Source organism: Podarcis gaigeae, assembly GCF_964106915.1.
Source record: "Podarcis gaigeae genome assembly, chromosome: 16".
Lineage (NCBI taxonomy): Eukaryota > Metazoa > Chordata > Lepidosauria > Squamata > Lacertidae > Podarcis > Podarcis gaigeae.
The window spans coordinates 37,377,972-37,399,622 of NC_139693.1; the positions used below are offsets into that span (position 1 = coordinate 37,377,972).

Sequence of the window (21,651 nt, forward strand, 5' to 3'; positions counted from 1 at the left end):
CGTGGAGCGTGCAACCGCCGACCAGAGCTGTCCACCTGAGGTCGAGCCTGACTCTCCCCAGTCCTCTGGGGTGGGGCAGTTTCCCGGTCAGGGAACCAAGATGTAGGCTGAGCCTAGTCCATGCCAGGGAATCGTTGGCCCGCGTCCCCAGATCCGGAGAGAGAGCAAAGAAAGCACCAGGAAAGATTCTTCTTTGGAGGAAAGAGTTTATTATCTGTGCACAGAGACAGCCAGCCGAATCACTTCTGGAAAACTGGCTGCAGCGAAATACGCCTTTGCATACATTCTTATACCTTGAAGAAGCTCCCTCCCTCCTCCCAAACGCCCACTAAGAAAAACTCCCCAATCGGCTGGAAAGTTTTCAACTTGTTTCTCTAATATACAATGGGATATCTATATTCTAAGCAACCCCTAAACAGCCCCTATTCTTGCTAAGCGTCCTGTCTCCTCTGCTATCTTGCATTCCTAAAGTAGAAAGCGAGATGGTTATTTCTGGCTCACAGTCTTCTTTGTGTGTTTCTTATCTTGCATTCCTAAAATAGGAAAGCGAGGGGCCCCTTTTGCAGGTCTGATTATTTCTTGCTAGCTGCTAGCTAACCATATTTTGCAGAAATCAAATTAGCTTAGAAACTTACTTAGATCCAAAGTACAGAAAAGAGAAAATCCTTCTTAGGTACAAGCTACAAGATATAGAGAGCATAGGTACAGATTTCTTAGATACAGAATACAAAACCAGAAAATATTGAGAGAAACCTTTCCCATCTCCCTTTACTATGATTCTATGAAATCCTGGACGTGCCCGGCTAAGGCTGAGAATCAGCCCCGCTTAAAATCATGAGAGTTGCTACAGGTCAGTATAGACAACACTGAGCTAGGTGAGCCAGTGGTCTGACTCTGTATAAGGCAGCTTCCAATGTTCTGTGCCAACCCACCCATTTCTCCCTAGTGGAACTAAATAATGCCTTTCGTCAACACTTTGGAAGACGATATCCATCTAACACGTTTACGGTCTTTCTGAGCTGCTTTCCAACATTCTCTCCTCTAGATGACAATTCCCCCACGTCCCGGATGCATTTAAAGTTTGCTTGCAGGCCTCCTCCTCTTCCGTGTCCCTGCTACACCCCCCAGCAGAGCCGCGAAATCGTTCCATGACAGAGACAGAACCTTCAGAGCCAACGAAGCACAAAATAGATTTGGAGTTCTCAAACACTCAGGTCACTTAAAGACTCTCCCTGTCTGTTTGTGCTGGGCAGATTAAACTGGCCCCAGAAGCTCACTTTGGGCTCACTGCAGCCTTCTATTAATTCACAAAATGTCATATATCAAACTATAGCTTGCAGTAAACACAGAGCACAAGAATCTTGTGCCTGCCTGTTGCTTTATTCATGGCCAGAAGGCAGAACTTCCTTACAAACAAGGTTGGAGTCAAACACGCCGCCATGCGAAAACACTCCTCTTTACCCAGGGCTTTGGCAATTAAGTAATCTATGGCCCATTATTATGATTATTTTATTGTTATGCTGTGTGTTGTGTTTTTATTATTATGCTGCATAAATTACATTCTTGATGTTGTATGCTGGCCTGGGATCTTTGAATAAACAGAGGTATATAAATTGAATAAATGAAATAATAAATGTGTATCGCCCTAGGCCTGGTGGGAAGCAGGGAGAGGTACGCCACACCTCAGGGTTACAAGGCGAGTATTTTTAATTCAAAGAGGTAGGCAAGCTTATTTATTGCCAAAAAAAGTAAACTGTATTGGTCTGCTGCAACCAAAGGCTGGCAACACCTTTATCAAAATGTTGATACAGTTTTAAAACAAATGCACATAAGATTATGTGGCTTGTTAGGCTGGAAGGTCTAACATCAACAGGCAAGGCATTCCAGAGAATAGGAAGTAATAACGCCTTGTCCACACTTGTACACCTAAAGTGATATTATACCTCCACAAAGAATCCTGGGAGCTGTAGTTTCTTAAAGCGGATCAGAGTCATTAGGAGTCCCCACCGCCACATTCCCCTCACAGAACTATAATTGCCAGAGTTCCCTGAGAAGATAGGTTGGCTGTTAAAGCACTCCTAACAACTCTCAGCATCCTTAACAAACTATAGTCCCCAGGATTTTTTGGTGGGTAGGGGAAGTATTCCGTCCTGAGACTTCTCTCTCAATCTGGATAGCATTCAACAAAACTCCACAAAGCTCTCGTGCATGGATTCATTGAAGATCACAAGGCACATGTGAAACCTGTGTGTATTGCTCTTCTAGAACTAAGCAGTGAGGTGTCTCTGTCCTGTTGTTGCTCTGGCTCCCCCTACTGTTTGCCTCCCAGCCTTCATCTCTACCAGTCACCAGTGCTACCTTTCAGCCTCTTCCCTCTCCTGCCAGATAATTCCTTCTCTTCTTCCCGCCCCGCTAAACTCTCACCATCTCCCACCATTCCGTTCTTCCTTCAGCTCCTCCTCTCACCTTGACCTTCAGCAACCGCAAGCGATCTCCTCCTCCCACTCCTCCAAACGCAACTCCCAATCGTGGTTTATTACAGCTCCACCCCGCGATTAAAAATAAAGATAAAATGAAGCACTAATATGCTAGGTATGCAATGAAAAGGTGGGTAGTTCTGTTAATTCTGCCTTCTGTAAAGGCCAGACTTTAGAAATGCCTCCGACTGGCTGTTGTTCTCTGTGAGTCGGAGAGGGAGACTTTGCCTGAGCATCAGGAGTAATGATGAGAAATTGCACAGACATCTGTTGCTTAACGACATTCGTATGTGGATAGGCAAAAAATATTCCATCAGAGGTTCACCACTGGGCTGGCTAACATAATTCCTAGAGGCTGCATTGCGTATCCAGCTTCTTCCATCTGCACATAGAGTGTGCCTAGTGAGTTGCTTCTACTGCTGTTGACGGTCTCATGATTGGAATCTAAACGAGGCCCCCAAGTCCCAGAAAGGGAAAAATCTGAAGGCTTCCAAACCTCAGTAGCCACTGTGTTGTGCCAGAGCACGACTCCAGCGCTGTGCAAATCTGCATACAATTTCGTTTCCTTTTTCTTTCTTTTTAGCTGCAATAAATCTAAGTTTCTATAGCTTCCTCGTTGTTTTGTCTTAAAAAGAGTGGACCCCCCCTATCACATTGAAATCACTATTCAGAAGCCCCCACATCTTTGCAACAAAGGAAAGTAAGCAGGCCAGCAAACAGGTTGCTGTAAGGGGGCCCTTGCTGCTGTCAAAGGGTGCTTGGCTGACTTAGGTTAGGGGTGGGGGAACTGTGGCCCTCAATATGTGTTTGGACTACAGCTCCCATCAGCTCCAACCAGCATGGCCAATGGTTAGGGAGGATGGGAAGGGCAGGTCAACATCTGAATGGCCAGAGATTCCCCTTTCCTGGCTTACAATCTTACTGCAACTAACAAGTCCCATCCCATTCACTCAACACACAGTTATGATCAATGGTATGTATATTCCATTATTCCATACGAGCAAAGAATGTGGAGCTGGACACAGGAGTTAGCTTTAGAATCGTGTGTGTGTGTGTGTGTATGTGTGAAACAAGTTCCTAATCCCTAATGTTGAGAACCTATACTTGAAAGTGCAGTGGTTAGGATAGCTACACCGCAAACTTTCCATCTGCCTTACGCCAGTTTAAGTATCACGGCTTCAAAGAATGCTGGGAATTGTAGTGTGGCAAGTGGGCTGGCAATCTAGTAAGACTACTATGGAACTACAGTTCCCAAGGTTGACTGGGAAAAGAAAATCACTATTAACTTTGTAGCATGGAGATAGTCATGGCGGGACCAGTGGAGGGTGGTGGCACCTAGATCTGGTGGGGTGCCTGGTTGCAGCCAAGGGGGTCGCGTGGGTAACCCTGCCCTCCCTGTGGAGGGAGGATGCCCCTAGGAGGGTCCTGCAAGCATCAAGGTGTCCGAGAATATGAACAGAAGAATGTTGGACAGCAGAGAGAGGAAAACGGTAGAAACCTGCTTGGAGCCAGATTGTCACACTTGCTTGTCTTCAATCACTTATGTGGGAACTTGAGTTAGAGGAGAAGCAGATGAGGAAATCTCAGCACCATCTTTCGTGTCACTGCTTTCCCCTTGAAAATTACCCTCCTCCTTCCGCAATTTTGCCACTGAATATCAGAGGTCCAGAATTCTTCCAAACATATAATTCCACCCTCAAATTTCAATCTTGTGCCACTTGGGTAAGCACAACCTGCTGTAGAGCCAGTGTGGTGTAGTGGTTAAGAGCGGTAGTCTCGTAATCCTGGGGAACCGGGTTCGCGTCTCTGCTCCTCCACATGCAGCTGCTGGGTGACCTTGGGCCAGTCACACTTCTTTGAAGTCTCTCAGCCCCACTCACCTCACAGAGTGTTTGTTGTGGGAGAGGAAGGGAAATGAGAATGTTAGCCGCTTTGAGACTCCTGAAGGGGAGTGAAAGGCAGGATATCAAGTCCAGACTCTTCTTCTATATCGAAAGTAAGCCTGCTTAGGGTGAGAACTTATGGTAATGGTTCTGCACAAAACAGTAGTATGCCTAAAAGCAAATTTTAGATCCCACGTCTAAAGGAAGACACCTGCTGGAGAGAGTTGTATATTAGCACTCCAAGGTTGTTGCTCCAATCATTTTGAACAAATTCACAGTTCTGGCCCGCACAGAGCCCACTGCAGTAGTCAGTGTTGGCCGGTGCCTACTGAGATGGTAGTGCAGAAGGCAGGGAGCCCAAAGAGTAGATGCCAGAGCCAATGACAAGCAGAGCCCACTAATTCTTATTTTGTCCCCATCCTCCTTCCTGCAGAGCCCTACCAGTACAACTTGAGACTAAGGAGGAGGAAGATGAGTGGCTGTAAGAAGGTAGGCAGGTAGGGACCAGCTGAGAGTAGACTAAGGTTGGTGGGGCAGCACCACCTTTGCCCTAATGCACCAGCCTCCTCAGGGACCACCCAGAGACAGGCCTTGCAGGGGACCCCAAGAACATCACAACTGGGTGATAAGAGGATGTCTGATAATAAAATACCCAGGTCAAAAGTGACTTCAGCTATGACCCCATACTCCATAGAGTTTTGGAGGACAGAGGAGAGGATGGAAACGGCCTTTCTGGAAGCAGAGCAGAAAGAAATATCATAATGGGCCAGACTCTACAGATAGTACTCTAACCTGGAAGTCACTGAGGCAGTGGCTAAATCTCTATGCTCACCAGAACCCTCTGCACCAGGGCAACACCACATCCTCCAGGTGTCCCTGTTTTCCAGGAACAGTCCCGGATTTACAGAAGCTATCCTGGTTTCTGAATTGATCCTGCAACGTCCCATTTTTCCTGAGGACGTCCTTATTTTCATTGGAGAAATGTTGAAGGGTATGGAGTTGTGCAACCCCTTGAGCCAAGGAGATAAGTAACTTTAGAAGACATCTAAAGGCAGCCTTGTATAGGGAAGATTTTTTAATGTTTTAGTATGTTTTTATATGTGCTGGAAGCAGCCCAGAGTGGCTGGGGCAACCCAGCCAGATGGGTGGGGTATAAAGATGATGATGATGGTGATGATGATGATGATGATGATGGAATAAAGGTAAAGAGACCCCTGACCATTAGGTCCAGTCGTGGCCAACTCTGGGTTTGCAGCGCTCATCTCGCTTTATTGGCCGAGGGAGCCGGCATACAGCTTCCGGGTCATGTGGCCAGCAAGACTAAGCCGCTTCTGGCGAACCAGAGCAGTGCACGGAAACGCCGTTTACCTTCCCGCCGGAGCAGTACCTATTTATCTACTTGCACTTTAACGTGCTTTCGAACTGTAAGGTTGGCAGGAGCAGGGACCGAGCAACATGAGCTCACTTCGTCGCAGGGATTCGAACCACCGACCTTCTGATCGGCAAGTCCTGGGCTCTGTGGTTTAACGCACAGCGCCACCTGAGTCCCGATGATGGAATAGGTCATCCCTATTTTCATTGGAGAAATGTTGCAGGGTATGCGACACTGAAGATTAAATTCTTCCACAGCTGTGTGCACACGATATGCCAGGTGTGCTCATACACTAATGTTTTACAGAAAATGTGGATGATGGCAAGGAGGAGAGAGTATGGGGTGGAAACCCTGCTCCCTCAGCTGCCATGGCTCACAGGGATGGGGGGTAGAGGTGGGGAGATAAAAAGTGTGGGTTCGGGACTGAATAAAAATACTGGACTGGATCTGCAGCTTCTTCCTGCCTCTGTCTCATGGCTCTGCCTCTGTGAGCTCCACTCACCAACTTTTGCTCACACCTGCTGAGCGATCTCTCATTCTCCAGGACATAAAGATGTGCACCAACTCTTTATCTGGTAAAGATAATGAAAATTGACTGTATCTTTGTATACACCTGGTTATTGCTACAGAAAAAAAGATTGTAACATTTTAAAGTAAAGTTTAGTTGTTAATTTAAAAATTTACGTTCAGTTAAGTGGTAGTTTATTTAATGAATAAAAATAATGCACTTTATGACCATGAGTTTGTATTCAAAAATCGTTTGCCTTTAAAAACCTCTCTGGGTGCATATCCGATTTAAATGTGCTACACATGCCTATGTATTCTTCCGCAATTCTCAGTTCACCTGTGGGTATTTGAAGCACCATCATCTATCATTTTTGTATTTGTGCATTAAAAGACTAGGCTGCCACACTATGCAGGAAACACGAACAAGAGATTAAATCCCATCTGCTACCACCGATTCTTTTTAAAAAGGGGGAGGCGATCTGCCATGCATTCGTTAGAAAACAAGACTTTAAAAAGAAACCCACTTTGGATAAGTCTTAGTATACTTCCTCAGTTAACTGGCGTCTCTCTGAACCAGCTGGCATTAATTAATGTACTATTCCGTATTTGCTTATTAATAAAGATTACAGTAGTACCTCGGGTTAAGAACTTAATTCGTTCTGGAGGTCCATTCTTAACCTGAAACTGTTCTTAACTTGAGGTGCCACTTTAGCTAATGGGGCCTCCCACTGCTGCCGCACAATTTCTGTTCCCATCCTGAAGCAAAGTTCTTAACCCGAGGTACTTTTTCTGGGTTAGCTGAGTCTGTAACCTGAAGCGTCAGTAAACTGAAGCGTCTGTGACCTGAGGTACCACTTTACAGTGCTTTGTGAACACCAGCAATTTTGCGCGAATTAAAGAATATATGATGAGGTTTTAATGAATACATGTACAGTACAGTGGTACCTTGGGTTACAGACCCTTCAGGTTACCAACTCCACTAACCCAGAAATACAGTGGTGCCCCGCAAGACGAATGCCTCGCAAGACGGAAAACCCGCTAGACGAAAGGGTTTTCCGTTTTGGAGGCGCTTCGCAAAATGAATTTCCCTATGGGTTTGCTTCGCAAGACGAAACGTCTTACGAGTTCCTGCGGGTTCCCCCCCTTCCCCCCCCTTTTCCTAAGCCGCTAAGCCGCTTAACAGCTGATCCGCTGATAAGCCGCTTCTCAGCTGATCGCTAAAAGCCGCTAAACCGCTAATAGCGCTAATCTGCTAAGCTGTCAATGGGCTTGCTTCGCAAGACGAAAAAACCGCTAGACAAAGAGAATCGCGGAACGGATTCTTTTCGTCTTGCGAGGCACCACTGTGGTACCTCGGGTTAAGAACTTTACTTCAGGATGAGAACAGAAATCACATGGCGGAGGCGCAGCGGCAGCAGGAGGCCCCATTAGCTAAAGTGGTACCTCAGGTTAAGAACAGTTTCAAGTTAAGAACGGACCTCCAGAACGAATTAAGTTATTAACCCGAGGTACCACTGTACACAGTTACGTTTAAGAATGCTGGAGAAGGGATTGGGGGTCCAAGGCTTTGGAGGAACTTTAACCATGGGCAGGTTTGTGGAGGGGTGCAGGTGAGATTTCACCAGTACCACTGATGTCCCAGGCAGGAATACAATTTGGATGGACCAGTGGTGTACTCAGCACCTCTCTCTTTTTAGAATATTTTATTGATTTTATAATAAAATGGCATTGATCAACTTCCAACAAAACCTGCAGAGCATTACATGCATAAATTAGAAAGAAAATATAGAAGATGTTAAGAAATCTCTTAGCCATGTCAGAGGAATGTGCCACTCTCCAGGCACCCGGCTGGATTTCCTTGTTGACCTCCCCGTCTGCGACTCCCGGCAGGATACAGGCAAGGTCTCTATCGGCGATCCTCCTCAAACGTGAGAAGAACACACCACTCCTCCCTCCTCCCTGCCTTTCCCAGGGAGGGGAAAGAGACAGACAGAAATGTATTTACATGCTTTTATTTCTGTCTTCGCAGCAGTACAGAGAAACACGTCTGCACTCTCCATACACCAACAGCAGAGAGAGAGACTCCACCCCTGTACTTCCAGTACAGGTCAGATGACACTCTGAGCTAACATCCAGTGCTCAGTACAGTGAATAGACTGTCCCTTTGTTCCCAGGGTACAGTCCCAAACATCAACATCCTGTTTGGCTTTCCAGCCAGCTGCAGCTCGCTGCTGCATTGCTCCTTTTTCGTAACAGAAGTGACATTGTCGAAACTGAATCTGCCCCTCTTTTTCTGAGCGGTAGAACTGCCCACAACTGCCATCACATGCAAAGTTATCTCACCTCATCTAGACCACAACTCTACATGGACTTATGGTGTCTTTATTTGCAATATGAGGGCTTTTCCAGACTGGTGGTTTTTGTGGGTGTGCTGTGCAGCAAAAATAATGCACGAGTGCTGGATTTATGCAGGAGCGTCTGCAAATCATTCCATTTTATTAGTTGTTCTGTGATACTGCTGCAGTGTTACTGGGGTCTGGAGAGGCAACAACAGCAGGGGTGGGGGAAAGCAACCCCAGAATATCTACACTCTGAAAAGTTACAGGATTTCAGGAGGAAATTATAGGACACGCACTGATTGGAAATAAAGCCACACGCCTGCCCCAAGACTTTTGCAGGTGCCAGCGTTATTGAAAGCAGAATAACCACCCTGACAAATCATCCTGAATCCACAATGAAAAGCACCTTGCTCGGTTGGTTACAGTGTGGTGCTGATAATGTCAAGGTTGCAGATTTGATCTCTGCAAGGGACAGCAGCCCAGTTTATTGTGCCCCCTCACTTTTGACCCCATTCTCGAGGCTCTGTGATGAAACCTCTTTTCCTTCTGCAAGGGCGATACATTGCCTGCTTCCAGGGGCCTCTGAATGTGTGGTGGGCATGGAATGGAGAGAATCGCCTGCGTGGAGGACAGGGAAGGGTGCTTTGAGTGTGTGGAGAAACCGGCCTACTGTACAGGGGCAACATTTGCTCGTTTGTTGCTCCACCCACTTTTGTCTCTGGCCCCACCCACCACCGGCCCATGGCCCTCAGAAGGCTATCCAGAAGGGAATGTGGCCCCAAGACTACAAAAAACACCCCCCTGCCTGGACTAGGAGAAGAAGCAGCGTGGAGAAGCTGAAGAAAAGGGAAGAAGGAAAGAGATTGTAGAGCAGAAAGGAGAGTGGAGGCTCTGAGAGACTGAAAAGTCCTGTGACAGTGTCAGGGAACTGCCATCGGAGGGACAGGTGGTGGACAGGCTCCAGGAGAATAGGAGAGAATCTGCAGCAGAGGAAGGAACCAGCAGGGGGAGTGCAGGAGTCACAGCGGAGGGGAGGCTCTGGGATACTTCTAGTGAGAATAGCGAAGAGGTAACCAGAACCCCGTTAGGAACTCCCACCCTTCGCCGGAAACTGTCACGCAGAGAGTCACGAAGGCGCATGTCCGTCAAACAGCTTTTATGTTGGCGTAAATTCCGTAGACGCCCACTGTCAGATTCTACCAGCGACTGACGGAGTCATGCTTTGGGGGCTCCGTTAGTGCCTCGGTTTGGATGACCAGCCAAACCCCAGAGGGATCAAGTTTTTACGCACAAGCAGCTCACTATCCCATCACAGCAATCTGACAGTCTTTGAAAGCAGCTTGTGCAAGCAGAGGGCATCATGAGCGAACCAGCCGGAACCGGAGGAGCAGGAGCCGGAGCTGGAGCAGGTCCAAGCCTGGAAGAAAGGTACAGGGCGTTGGAGGTCCAGCTGGCGCTGCAAACGGCGAGGCTCGAGGAGAGGAGGGCTCAAGATGCGGATAAAGGGAAAACCACCCCACTTGCCAGACGGGTGCCTGGATTGGTGCAGAAATTTGGGGGGGATCCCAGGAACTATCAAGCCTTTAGGACAGAGATGCAATATGCTCTCAATCTACTGTTTGATGACTTCCCCGATGAGAACTCTAGAGTGGCATATGTGATTGGCCATCTAGAGGGAGGGGCGAAGGACTGGGTTCGGCCCCTGATGGCAGCCAATAATGAAATCTTAAAGGACACTATGAAGTTTTTTCGCGCCATGGACTTGATGTTTTCCAGCGAGATCGAGCAGGGGGTGGTGCGCAGACAGTTAATGGCGTGTAAACAGGGGAGCCGATCTGTACGTGAGTACTGGACTGAGTTCACCATGCTGATTCATAGACTAGGGTGGGACCTTGCTAGTGAACCTATTCAAATGCTGTTTGAAGAAGGTCTCTCTCCGGCAGTGAAAGATGAACTTTCCCGGGCGCCTAGGGCGGAGTCTATGGATCAGCTGACTAAATCAGCGCTGTCCATAGGAGCACGCCAGGAGGCTAGAGCTATGGAAAAGCGGGAAGGAAAGGGGAAACGTTGGAAGGACTTCCGCATTCCAGAGATTCCGGAGCAGCCTTTCCCGCCAGCAGAGCCGATGGAACTTGGGACAGCGCGCGCGCGCGCAGTTTCAAACACCAGTGAAGGGCGGAAGAAGGAGGGAAAGAGCGGCAAGAGATGCTATCTCTGCCAACAGCCAGGTCACTTTGCCAGAGTCTGTCCGCAAAGGAAGGAATGGCAAGGGATGGCGGGAACTGTTGGGGGGAAGGAGGAAGAAGAAATCACGGAGCAAGTAAAAGCCAACGCCTGGTTGCCAACATCAGGGCACAGCAGCCAGGCCAGGGAGTAGTGAATGTGCCCACGCCGGAACCTCCAAGACCAGCGCTTGTGATAGAGGTGTTGCTGGAACTGGCAAACGGACACCCACTGAAGATAAAAGCGCTATTGGATTCAGGTAGCTCATGTAATTTCATGAGTAAGGAGTTTGCAGCTGAACACCAGATACAGACTATCCCATTAAGTAAGCCTTTGCAGGTTACCACGATTGATGGGAGGGAGCTGTTGGGAGGAGAAGTGAACCAACAAACTGTACCAATGATAATGAGGGTGGCAAGACACACAGAACTGATAGCGTTTAACGTAGCCACCTTGGGAGGAGCTCCTATTATCTTGGGAATGAGCTGGCTGGCACTACACGATCCGCTAGTAGGCTGGCATCAGAGAGTGGTTTCCTTTGGATCAGCACATTGCCTAGAACACTGCAAGGAGGGAGAGGCTCAGGCAGGGGCCAGGGCCACTCTAGCAGGGATGGAAGTGATGGACAAGGGGAGGGTGCCACCACAATACGCTGACTTGATTGACGTATTCAGCGAAAAAGAAGCAGATAAACTGCCCCCGCACAGACCCTTTGACTGTCAAATTAACTTACTCCCAGGAGCACAATTGCCAGTGGGCAAGCTGTATGCAATGTCAGACAGTGAGATGCAGGAGTTAAGGGAGTTCATTGACAAGAACCTCAAGCGAGGTTTCATCAGAGAGTCACGAGCGGTGGGGGGCAGCCCAGTGTTCTTTGTGGACAAAAAAAACACGGGCAAGCCCAGGCTTGTATGTGATTTCAGGGCCCTAAATGCAGTGTCAGAACCAGTGACTTTCCCTATGCCTAGAATTGATGACATTCTAACACGGGTGAGAAAAGGGAAAATTTTTACCAAGCTGGACCTTAGGGGGGCATATAACTTGATACGTGTGAGAAAGGGGGATGAGTGGAAGACCACTATGTTCACCCCCTTGGGGGCTTTTGAGTACCGGGTTATGCCTTTCGGATTACAAGCGGGCTCCGCCTGCTTTCAATCATTCATGAATCACGTCCTGGGGCCACTGCTCTACAAGAACTGCGTAGCGTTCTTAGATGACGTCCTGGTGTACTCAGAGAATGAGGAGCAGCATGTGCGAGATGTAAGAGAGGTACTGAGCAAGCTGCGAGAAAACCGGCTGTGGGTGAAACTGGAGAAGTGTCAGTTTCATACCAGGGAGGTGGAATTCCTGGGGTACCGGTTGTCTGACAAGGGATTGGCCATGGATCCCAGCAAGGTTCAAGCGGTACTGGAATGGAAAACACCAAAGACCAAGAAGGACGTGCAAAGGTTCCTGGGCTTCGGAAACTTCTATAGGAAGTTCATCAAAAACTTTGCCCATTTAACAGCGCCCATCACGGATTGTCTTAGTAGCAAAAAGAAATTTGTTTGGACGGAAGAAGCGCAGCGGGCGTTCGAACGTTTAAAGCAGGCGTTTGCGTCGGAAGAGCAACTTTTGCACGTGGATCTACAACAACCAATGAGAGTGGAGACTGACGCGTCAGACCGAGCGGTGGGGGCCGTTCTTCTCCAGCCGGGAAAAGATACGTCTGAATGGAGACCGTGTGCATTCTTCTCGCGGAAGTTGAACAAATCCGAGAGGAACTACACAGTATACGACCGAGAACTGCTCGCCATTCATGAAGCATTCCGGAAATGGCGGCACTTGCTGATTGGGGCGCAGCACAAGGTTCAAGTCCGAACTGACCACAAAAATCTGGAATACTGGAGAACAGCCCGAGTGCTGAACCAGAGACAAGTGCGATGGGCCCAGGAGTTCTCCAAATTCCACTTTGAGATTCGTTACGTGCCCGGCTCCGAGAACGTGAGGGCGGACGCTCTTTCCAGGAAACCTGAGTACTTAGAGGGGGAGGGAGCGCCTGAGGCAAGGCATGTAATCCCTGAAGACCGCTGGGTGTGTGGGGCGGCATTGGTGGGGCAGAGGGAACTGATAGAGGGTACTGAGAACGATGAATACGCCCAAGAGAAACTCAGAGAGCTCAGGAGGACAGAGGAGAACCCAGGGGGGTTTGAAGAAAAGAACGGGGCATTGTATTACAAAGGGGCACTGTACATACCCGATGGGGAACTGAGGGGCAGAGTACTCAAGCAGTTGCATGACAGCCCCACAGCGGGACATTTTGGACAGCACAAAACCATGTGGTTGGTTACCAGGGAGTTTTGGTGGCCCAAGGTGAGGGAGGACGTACGGGAATATGTCAGGGGTTGCGACAGGTGCCAGCGAGCGAAAGGAGAGAGGGTGGCGCCAGCGGGGCTATTACAACCCTTACCCACGCCAGAAAGGCCATGGGAGGCAGTATCCATAGATTTTATGACGGACCTGCCAAAATCCAAAGGCAAAACAGCTGTCATGGTGGTGGTAGATCTATTAACCAAGATGTGTCATTTTATAGCTTGTTCACATGCGGTCACAGCGGAGGAAACCGCCAAGTTGTTTGTAGAACATATTTTTAGGTTGCATGGCGCCCCCTTGAGGGTTTTGAGCGACAGAGGGAAACAATTTACTTCCAGGTTCTGGAGGAAACTTATGAGCTTACTGCACGTAGAACTCAATTTCTCAACTGCCCGGCACCCAGAAACAAATGGACAAGCGGAAAGGGCAAACGGGATTTTACAACAATACCTGAGGTGTTATGTAAAAGACAGAGAAAATGATTGGGTGGATAAGTTACCTCTAGCAGAATTTGCCTACAACAACGCGGAGAACGTGTCCACAGGGATGAGTCCCTTTCTGGCAAATTATGGGTGTCACCCCCGGGCATTCCCAGGAGAGGGAGGGGGGAGGTGGAGCGTGCCGGCGGCGGAATATTTTTTTGAAGAGATGGAAGCGATCCACCGTCAGCTTCAACTTAACTTAGAGAAAGCCAAGGAAGAATATAAGAAGCAAGCAGACAGAAATAGGAGGGAAGGTGAAACTATAAGGGTGGGAGACCGGGTGTGGTTATCCACCCAAGGACTACCGTTCAAGGGCGGGAGTAAGAAATTGAGACCCAAAAGATTGGGACCCTTTGAGGTCATACAGCAGGTCAACCCAGTAGCATTCAAACTCAGGCTGCCCAGTCACATGAAATTACACCCAGTATTTCACAGGTCATTACTGTCGCCGTACCGAGAGGGACGTGAGTGGGGGGAGCGTGAGAGAGAGGCCACCCAAACGCCCGTGATAGAAGAGAGAGAGCGCGACATGAACGTGGCAGGAATCATTGATTCCAGGTGGAAGGGGAATCAGGTGGAATATCTGGTAGAATGGGAGGGGGAAGTAGAGTCGGAAAACACTTGGGTACCAGCAGAGGTAGTCAATAACGAGGTCTTAATAGAAACATTTCATCAGCGTTTCCCAAGAAAACCGCAACCCGTGGCACGATTTAGAAGGGAACACTTTGGGACCACCGATGAGGAAGGAGAGTTTGAAGGGTTCCCAGAGTCAGGGGTGGGTGAGGAAGCCGACTCCGACGAAGAAGAGGAAGACGGGGAGAGAGACGGTACGCCGTGGCTAGAAGTGTTTGAATCCTCGGACGACGAGGAGAGTTCCTTCAGGGGCTTTCCGCCCTCACCGCCAGTGGGAGAGGAGGCGGGAGGGGGTGAAGGGGGCCCTGGGGGGGAGGTGGATGTCAGGGAACTGCCATCGGAGGGACAGGTGGTGGACAGGCTCCAGGAGAATAGGAGAGAATCTGCAGCAGAGGAAGGAACCAGCAGGGGGAGTGCAGGAGTCACAGCGGAGGGGAGGCTCTGGGATACTTCTAGTGAGAATAGCGAAGAGGTAACCAGAACCCCGTTAGGAACTCCCACCCTTCGCCGGAAACTGTCACGCAGAGAGTCACGAAGGCGCATGTCCGTCAAACAGCTTTTATGTTGGCGTAAATTCCGTAGACGCCCACTGTCAGATGCTACCAGCGACTGACGGAGTCATGCTTTGGGGGCTCCGTTAGTGCCTCGGTTTGGATGACCAGCCAAACCCCAGAGGGATCAAGTTTTTACGCACAAGCAGCTCACTATCCCATCACAGACAGAAACTGTTATTAAACTGGCAACAGTTAACTGACATTATTCAGTTAGTCATCAAACCTCCAGTTGCCAGGGAACTAGAAGGAGTTTCAAGTTGGGTCATTGCAAAGTGTTGTTTAATTTTCCCATTAATTGTTATATAACTGTTCCTGAACTGTCTTGCAGCTTTTAACTTTTACAAGGTAAAGAAGTACTGTTTTATTAGACTCCCGAGCGACTGGAGGGGTAGATTGCTAATTTATCCTTTCAGGGATTCCCCTACACACCTGTCGGTTGTAGCCCTGAATCCCCAAAAGTCCAATTCTCCCCTCAAAACAATGTCTATTTCCCACAGGGTCGCCTAACTCTTACAACCATACCTCAACAATATATCCAACATGGCAGGTTGTAGGTCAGCACCCTTGGCCCCAAATTTCTAGTGCCTGATTTTGACTGAAGAGGAAAGTAATTTCCCTGCATTTTCAGCTCTGAACTTTAACCTTTGCTTGGACAGCTGGTTATTCTGTACCTGTGGCCATTTCTGTGCCAACAAAATATTCAAGATGCCAACTTTTGTTCTGATGGAAAGAGTAGTCCAAAAGTAATCTTAAAAAAGAGGTTTGGGTTTTTTGGAATGCTGCTACTATCACCACTGAGAACGCACTCTTTCTATCACATTCAACATCTACCTATTTCTATTGCTTTTGAATGGTGTTTCATATGTTGTACACCAGTATCTTTAATGATATGGCAGTATATTAAATGCTTCTATAAATGAACAAACTTACTCCACGGGCCAATTGGAAGGCAAGTTGCAGTCCAACAACTTCCCAAACGCAACAGGTTGGGAAAGGCAGGGAGATTCAGCCATGTGTGAAATCTCTGCCTCTCTTACACACATTAAATATATATATGAGAGAAGTCATGAGTGACTTACTCAACATCATTTTTAAAGTCTGTCCAATACTGCTCTTCTCCCTCTTTCATTACACTGGGCCTTACGCTGCTGCTTTTCAGGGAGGCAGGTATACACCCTATACCATTAAAACACATTTTCCCCATCAAAGAATTCCGGACCCCGTAATTAGTTAAGGATTGGTGAGAATTTTAACTCTCTGCCGATAATTCTTTGAGGGGGGGGAAGTGTTTTGAATCTGGTTTAAAAGGTGTAGCACGTACACAGCTTCTGGGCCATCCAATGAAGCTGAATTTTAGGAGATTTAGGACCGACAAGAGAAGTACTTTGTCATACAGTGCATAATTTTCCATGGGAGGCAGTGATAGCTTGAAAAGGAAATTGGACAAAGTCATGGAGAACAAGGGATGTGGGTGGCGCTGTGGGCCATAGAGCCTAGGACTTGCCAATCCATAGAGCCTAGGACTTGCCAATCAGAAGGTCGGCGGTTCAAATCCCCGCGACGGGGTGAGCTCCAGTTGCTCGGTCCCTGCTTCTGCCCACCTAGCAGTTCGAAAGCACGTCAAAGTGCAAATAGATAAATAGGTACCGCTCCGGTGGGAAGGTAAATGGCGTTTCCATGCGCTGCTCTGGTTCGCCAGAAGCGGCTTAGTCATGCTGGCCACATGACCCGGAAGCTGTACGCCGGCTCCCTCGCCCAATAAAGCGAGATGAGCACCGCAACCCCAGAGTCGTCCGCAACTGGACCTAACGGTCAGGGGTCCCTTTACCTTTACTATGGAGAACAAGGCTATCACTGGAAGGGTCATAGCTCAAGGGTGCGGCATCCGCCTTGCATGCAGAAGGTCCCGGGTTCAATTCTCGGCTTCACTAGGTAGAGCTGGGAGAGACTCCCTGCCTGAAACCCTGGAGAGAAGCTGCCAGTCTGTGTGGAGAACACTGAGCTTGATGGACTAGTGATCTGACAGCTTCCTATGTTCTTGCACATGAATGTCAGAAGCAAATCAAAACTTTCTTCGCGGGCCTTACTTGTCTCTGTGCTCTTTCAGTTTTGAAAAACATTTGGTCACAAGCTTTGCAAGATGTTTCGGGTTTTGTTTTTTTGAGAGAGACTTCTTGCAAAACAAATCAAAAACCTATCTTTTTAGAGAACAGAACTATCCGAAATGCTTTTTGTGGGGAGCAGCTTTTTGGCACACCAGAAAGGCAATCATCTCATTTTATAATTATCAACAACGCCCAAGAGTTCTCAGTATATCAACAGGACGCATGTATATTTATAAACCGAATAGAGGTGTTTATTAGGGGACTCTTTTTTTTGGCTGTTTAAAAAAACGGAGGAAAAAGAGGAGAAGGCTTCTTCAGGAAGAAAAGCACACACAAGTTGCCAAGCAACATGGACAAACTATTTATAAAACTCCACTCCACTTTTTTTAATTAAAAAAAGATGAGGCTAAAATTTCCAGGCATGTGTGGGCTTTGAAGAGAGATGACAAGTGCTCCTTAATTACTATTCCAAGGTGAAAATGGAAAAAAAAAAACATATAGCAGCAGTAAGAAGTAAGAAAAAAGGATTGTGCTGACATACCGGAATGCCTTCAGTTTCCAGAATGAGGCTGGGAATATGTCGGGCAGAGAGTGCGACACGGATCGCTTCCCTGATGCGTTTCACCAAATCTGGGCTGAACTCCTGGTTGGTGGCCGTCTTTAGGAAAAGGGTCACCCTTTCTTTGCCGTCTTTGTTGTACTGAGGGACGCAGAGGCTGTCCGAAACCTCCTCAAAAGCTTCCACTGAAGAGACAAAGGAAATGTTGGCTTAGACTTATTCGTGCCTCCACCCCCAAGGCAGGGAACAGTAAACATGTGCCCATTATCAAGCCAGGCCATGGTGGCTTGCAGGGGCAGCTGGCACTCCATAAGCCTGGTAGGGCAGAAGGCAGGGAGCCCAATGGCGCCAGAGTCAATGGCTGGCACAGCCAGCTTGGTCTAGTTTTGTCCCCATTTTCCTCCGTACAGAGGAAATGGGTGGTCTCAGCACTCTTAACTAACTGCAGTTCCCAGGATTCTTTGGGGGAAGAAGCCCTGACTGTTTTAAGCCGGATAGTGTAGCCTTTTAGGCCTTTCTCATGGGTGGAAGAGCATTGTGCCTGAGGAGGGAAGAAGGAGTCAACAGACACCGAAGGGTTAAACCAGAGAAAGAGCTATTTATTCTGCCTTCCGGGTAGCAGAAGGAGCTAGTGTGATAACTCACAAGCAAGCACAAGTTTTACAGCCATTGCACCCAGCATATATTCCCTCCAGTTCCCTTTGCCCCCTCCCCTTCTCCCCCTCCTCAGGAGGAGAAGAGAAGACTCCCTGGAAAAGACCCTGATGTTGGGAAAGATGGAGAGCACAAGGAGAAGGGGATGACAGAGGACGAGATGGTTGGACAGTGTTCTCGAAGCTACCAACATGAGTTTGACCAAACTGCGGGAGGCAGTGGGAGACAGGAGGGCCTGGCGTGCTCTGGTCCACGGGGTCACAAAGAGTCGGACACGACTAAACGACTAAACAAGAAGGGCAGAAGCAGGGAGACTAACAGCAGGTGGCGCCAGAGGCAATGGCAGGCAGAGGCAACTAGTTCTAGATTTGTCCCCACCTTCCTTCTCCTCTCTGCTGAGTTCTCCAAAGACAACACTGAGCCCAAGGAGAAGGCACCTATCAGCTATCTGAACTGAATGTAGCTAAGAAAGCAGGCAGTTGGGGGCGCTGAGAGCAGACTAGCCTAGTGGGGCAGTGCCCCATTCACTGTAATGGAGCAAGCCTCCTTTGATGTTCTTAAGAGCCTCTTTTGAGAGTGTCAACTAAAGGGACAACATAAGGCTATTTAATTTTGGACCTTAAAACCACGAGCATTTGGACCAGGTTTTTCCTATTCCTGTCCGCCAGTCTCTTTGAGCAACCGTCAGGTTGGTTCCCCAAAGCGGAACAAATGAAGAACTAGTTTTATCGAACGGTAATTTGTTGTGGTGTTTAATCCTCATTTTATCTTTCAATGTGACCTCAGCGTATTTGTATGTTGTTGCTGTGACCTGCCCTGGGATCATTTTATAAAGAAGGGCAGGGCGTAAACTTCACAATAAATTAATAAGCCTCTCTCGTCTACCAAAAACACGAGTTTTCCTTAAGCAATTTTTCAAATTATCCTGTGCAGCACAGGGGCTTTCAAGCCCAAGTTCCAGGAGACTTTGGAAAAGTATCTCAGGTGTTCCTTCGTGAGATAATCTACAATGGCATCTCCAGGTAAAAGGCTTAGGTAGCAAATGATGAGAAAGAATGTCTGTCTAAAATATTAAAGAGCCTTCCCCAACCTGCCTGGGGCTGATGAGAGTTGAGAGCCTGCCTTAGATGCCAAAGCAACTTGCTTGACATTGGACTGGGTACCATGCAACTTGACTTGGGGGAGAAGGAGGGATTTGCTATTTTGCCTTGGGCAGCAGTATGCCATGGGCCAGCCCTGCATCAAAGGAAAGGTTGTGCCACCTGACAAAGACCACAGGATGATGAAACAGAGGAGAGGGCGAGAAAAGAGATGGGGGAGTTTCTGAAATTTCCTGGCCCAGCCTCAGAAACGTCAGCCAGCCAGCAGAGCCAGACTGACACTGTGTCCCCGTATTCCCAGCCAACAACTGCACAGCATGCCATTCTGCTATCTGCCACTAAGCATTCCTCACATATGGTCACGCCAAAGTGATGGGCATACCTGCAGCCAAGCATGACAATGCCTCCTGTCTTGGAGCTGATCTTGCAATAGTCGCCATGATCCCAGACACCTGTCCAGAAAAACCCACATGGAGGGCAACCAGGTCAATTATCAACAATCCAGGCCTGGATGGCACACAAATCTGTTTTCACATTCACAAGAACAGTGGAAATTAATGGAACAGATTTTTTTAAAAAAAAACACAATACAGTACAACGTTTTGGGTATAGGGTAGGTATGGAGCGGTATATAAAATAAATTTTAAAAATGTTTACAAGAAGACAGAAAACTAGAAGAGTTGTAGGGGGATTCAGGGATTCAAGTCACTCTCCTTTTAACTTACTGTGTTTACAGAATAACCCAGTGGTTCTCAAACCTTTTTCTCTGAACCACACTTTCAGAATAAATATTTGCTCAGGCCACACTGAATTTTTTATTTATAAGAATACATTAGAACACAAAAAGTAGTAACTCCTAGTAGTGCTTGATTTATAACATAGAACACAACTACTTTGTAATATGATCATGAGACATCCAGAAAGTAAAAAACAATGCAGCTGCATTAGAACACAAGTCATTCCCAAAATATCATTATAAATGAGCCTCTTACCTATGTACCTTAAGTCTGTATACAACCTCAATGAGAGGCGAGAGCTTGCTTTTGCCTGGTAATCTCCTTAGTTTTAGGTCTAATTTAAGACAGACAAACTCTCGTCTCCTCATCAACACAAATAAGCCTTTGTATTTTCTGATCTTTCACATCTGTCACGAGCTGAAAATCCCTGTTCCTGCCACACCCTTTGAGAACCCCTGGAATAACCTTTCAGACCAGGGGTCAGGAACCTTTGGCCCTCCATACGTTCATGAAATCCTAAGAGCTGGGGGAGATGGCAGGCTTGGGGGAGCAATCTCAAGTGCTCTCCCAGGCCACCCACCATTGAACAGGACCCAGGGGCGTGGTATCGCAGCAGGGAGCCCCAAAACCGGACGCCTGAAGGGATAGAAAGTCCACCCTAACTCCTGGAACAAACAAGGAGACAGACGAAGAGGTCTGTCAAACCCGTGTCTAGGGAGGCTACTGTCACAGACTGAACCCCCACCCCACCCCCTGTCCAAATTCAACGGTTCTGCAATTCGTGCTGCCTTGTTTTATTTTGCTTAGTTCAGTTCGGTCCTTCTCTTCTATTGTAAAAAAATATATATTTGAGGGGTTTGCTTTGATGGGTGAGCGCAGAGGAGGATGAAAATGGGGACGCCCCTGGAGGAGCACTGTCCCAAGAGGGTTTTCCCCAAGGACCTATATCTTTATTTAGTTTTTTTCCCCCTTGGAATGGTTGGAAGCAACCCCCTTCTTCTTCTTCTAACTGTATCTCCCCCATTTCTTTCTGATCTCCTTTTACTGTCATATTGGGGTGACATCCCACTCCCCTTATTTTTACCTCTGCCACCCCCACCCCCAGTGCCTGAACGCCCCACTCGCCCACCCCCAGGGCCCCCACCACACCGGGGGAACAAGAGAAAGCCAGGCTGGTTGTGTTGCAAAATAAATCAAAACTCCAAGCCAGGGAAAAACATTTTTTTTAATAGAATATTTATTAAGGTTTTTAGTAATAATACAATAAAGGTAAAAAGAAAAAAAAGAAAAAATAATAGCAAAAATACAAAAAATAAAAATAATTAAAAACATGCAGATTTTCCATTGCTTATTTTCCTTTAACTTGTTTCCCGGACCTCCTCATACCTCCCTTTTTTGTATTCCAATTCGAATTGTTAGTTCAGCAAATCCTTACCATTAAATTTTTACCTGTTTCTAAGCCTTTTTTTTCTCTCATATTCCCTTAAAGCATTACAGCTGGAAACCACTTAATTTCTATCCAACATCATTCTAACATTCATTAATTTTGCAATATTTCTGTAGGTAGTCTTTAAATTTCTTCCAATCTTCTTCCGCCGACTCTTCTCCCTGGTCTCGGATTCTGCCGGTCATTTCCACCAGTTCCATGTAGTCCATCACCTTCATCTGCCATTC

General features: G+C 47.6%; 1 protein-coding gene and 1 long non-coding RNA gene across 5 annotated transcripts in view; one reads left to right on the forward strand and one right to left on the reverse strand.

Annotated features, from left to right (window-relative positions):
- LOC310834264 (acetoacetyl-CoA synthetase-like) overlaps nucleotides 1-21,651 on the reverse strand; it is a 51,749-nt gene that overhangs the window by 29,702 nt on the left and 396 nt on the right. For all 4 annotated transcript variants that reach the window (XR_014559124.1, XR_014559125.1, XM_083717815.1 and 1 more), the window contains exons 2-3: nucleotides 19,623-19,692; nucleotides 17,469-17,671 (exon numbers count right to left, since the gene is read on the reverse strand). Coding sequence is in view for 2 of the 4 variants with exons in the window: in XM_083717815.1 (XP_083573941.1) it covers nucleotides 17,469-17,671; nucleotides 19,623-19,680 (261 nt within the window). In the remaining 2 variants the exon portion in view is untranslated. The remainder of the gene's footprint in view (nucleotides 1-17,468; nucleotides 17,672-19,622; nucleotides 19,693-21,651) is intronic.
- LOC310834356 overlaps nucleotides 7,650-21,651 on the forward strand; it is a 78,485-nt gene continuing 64,483 nt past the window's right edge. The window contains exon 1 of the long non-coding RNA XR_014559220.1: nucleotides 7,650-7,687. This is a non-coding gene — a long non-coding RNA (uncharacterized lncRNA). The remainder of the gene's footprint in view (nucleotides 7,688-21,651) is intronic.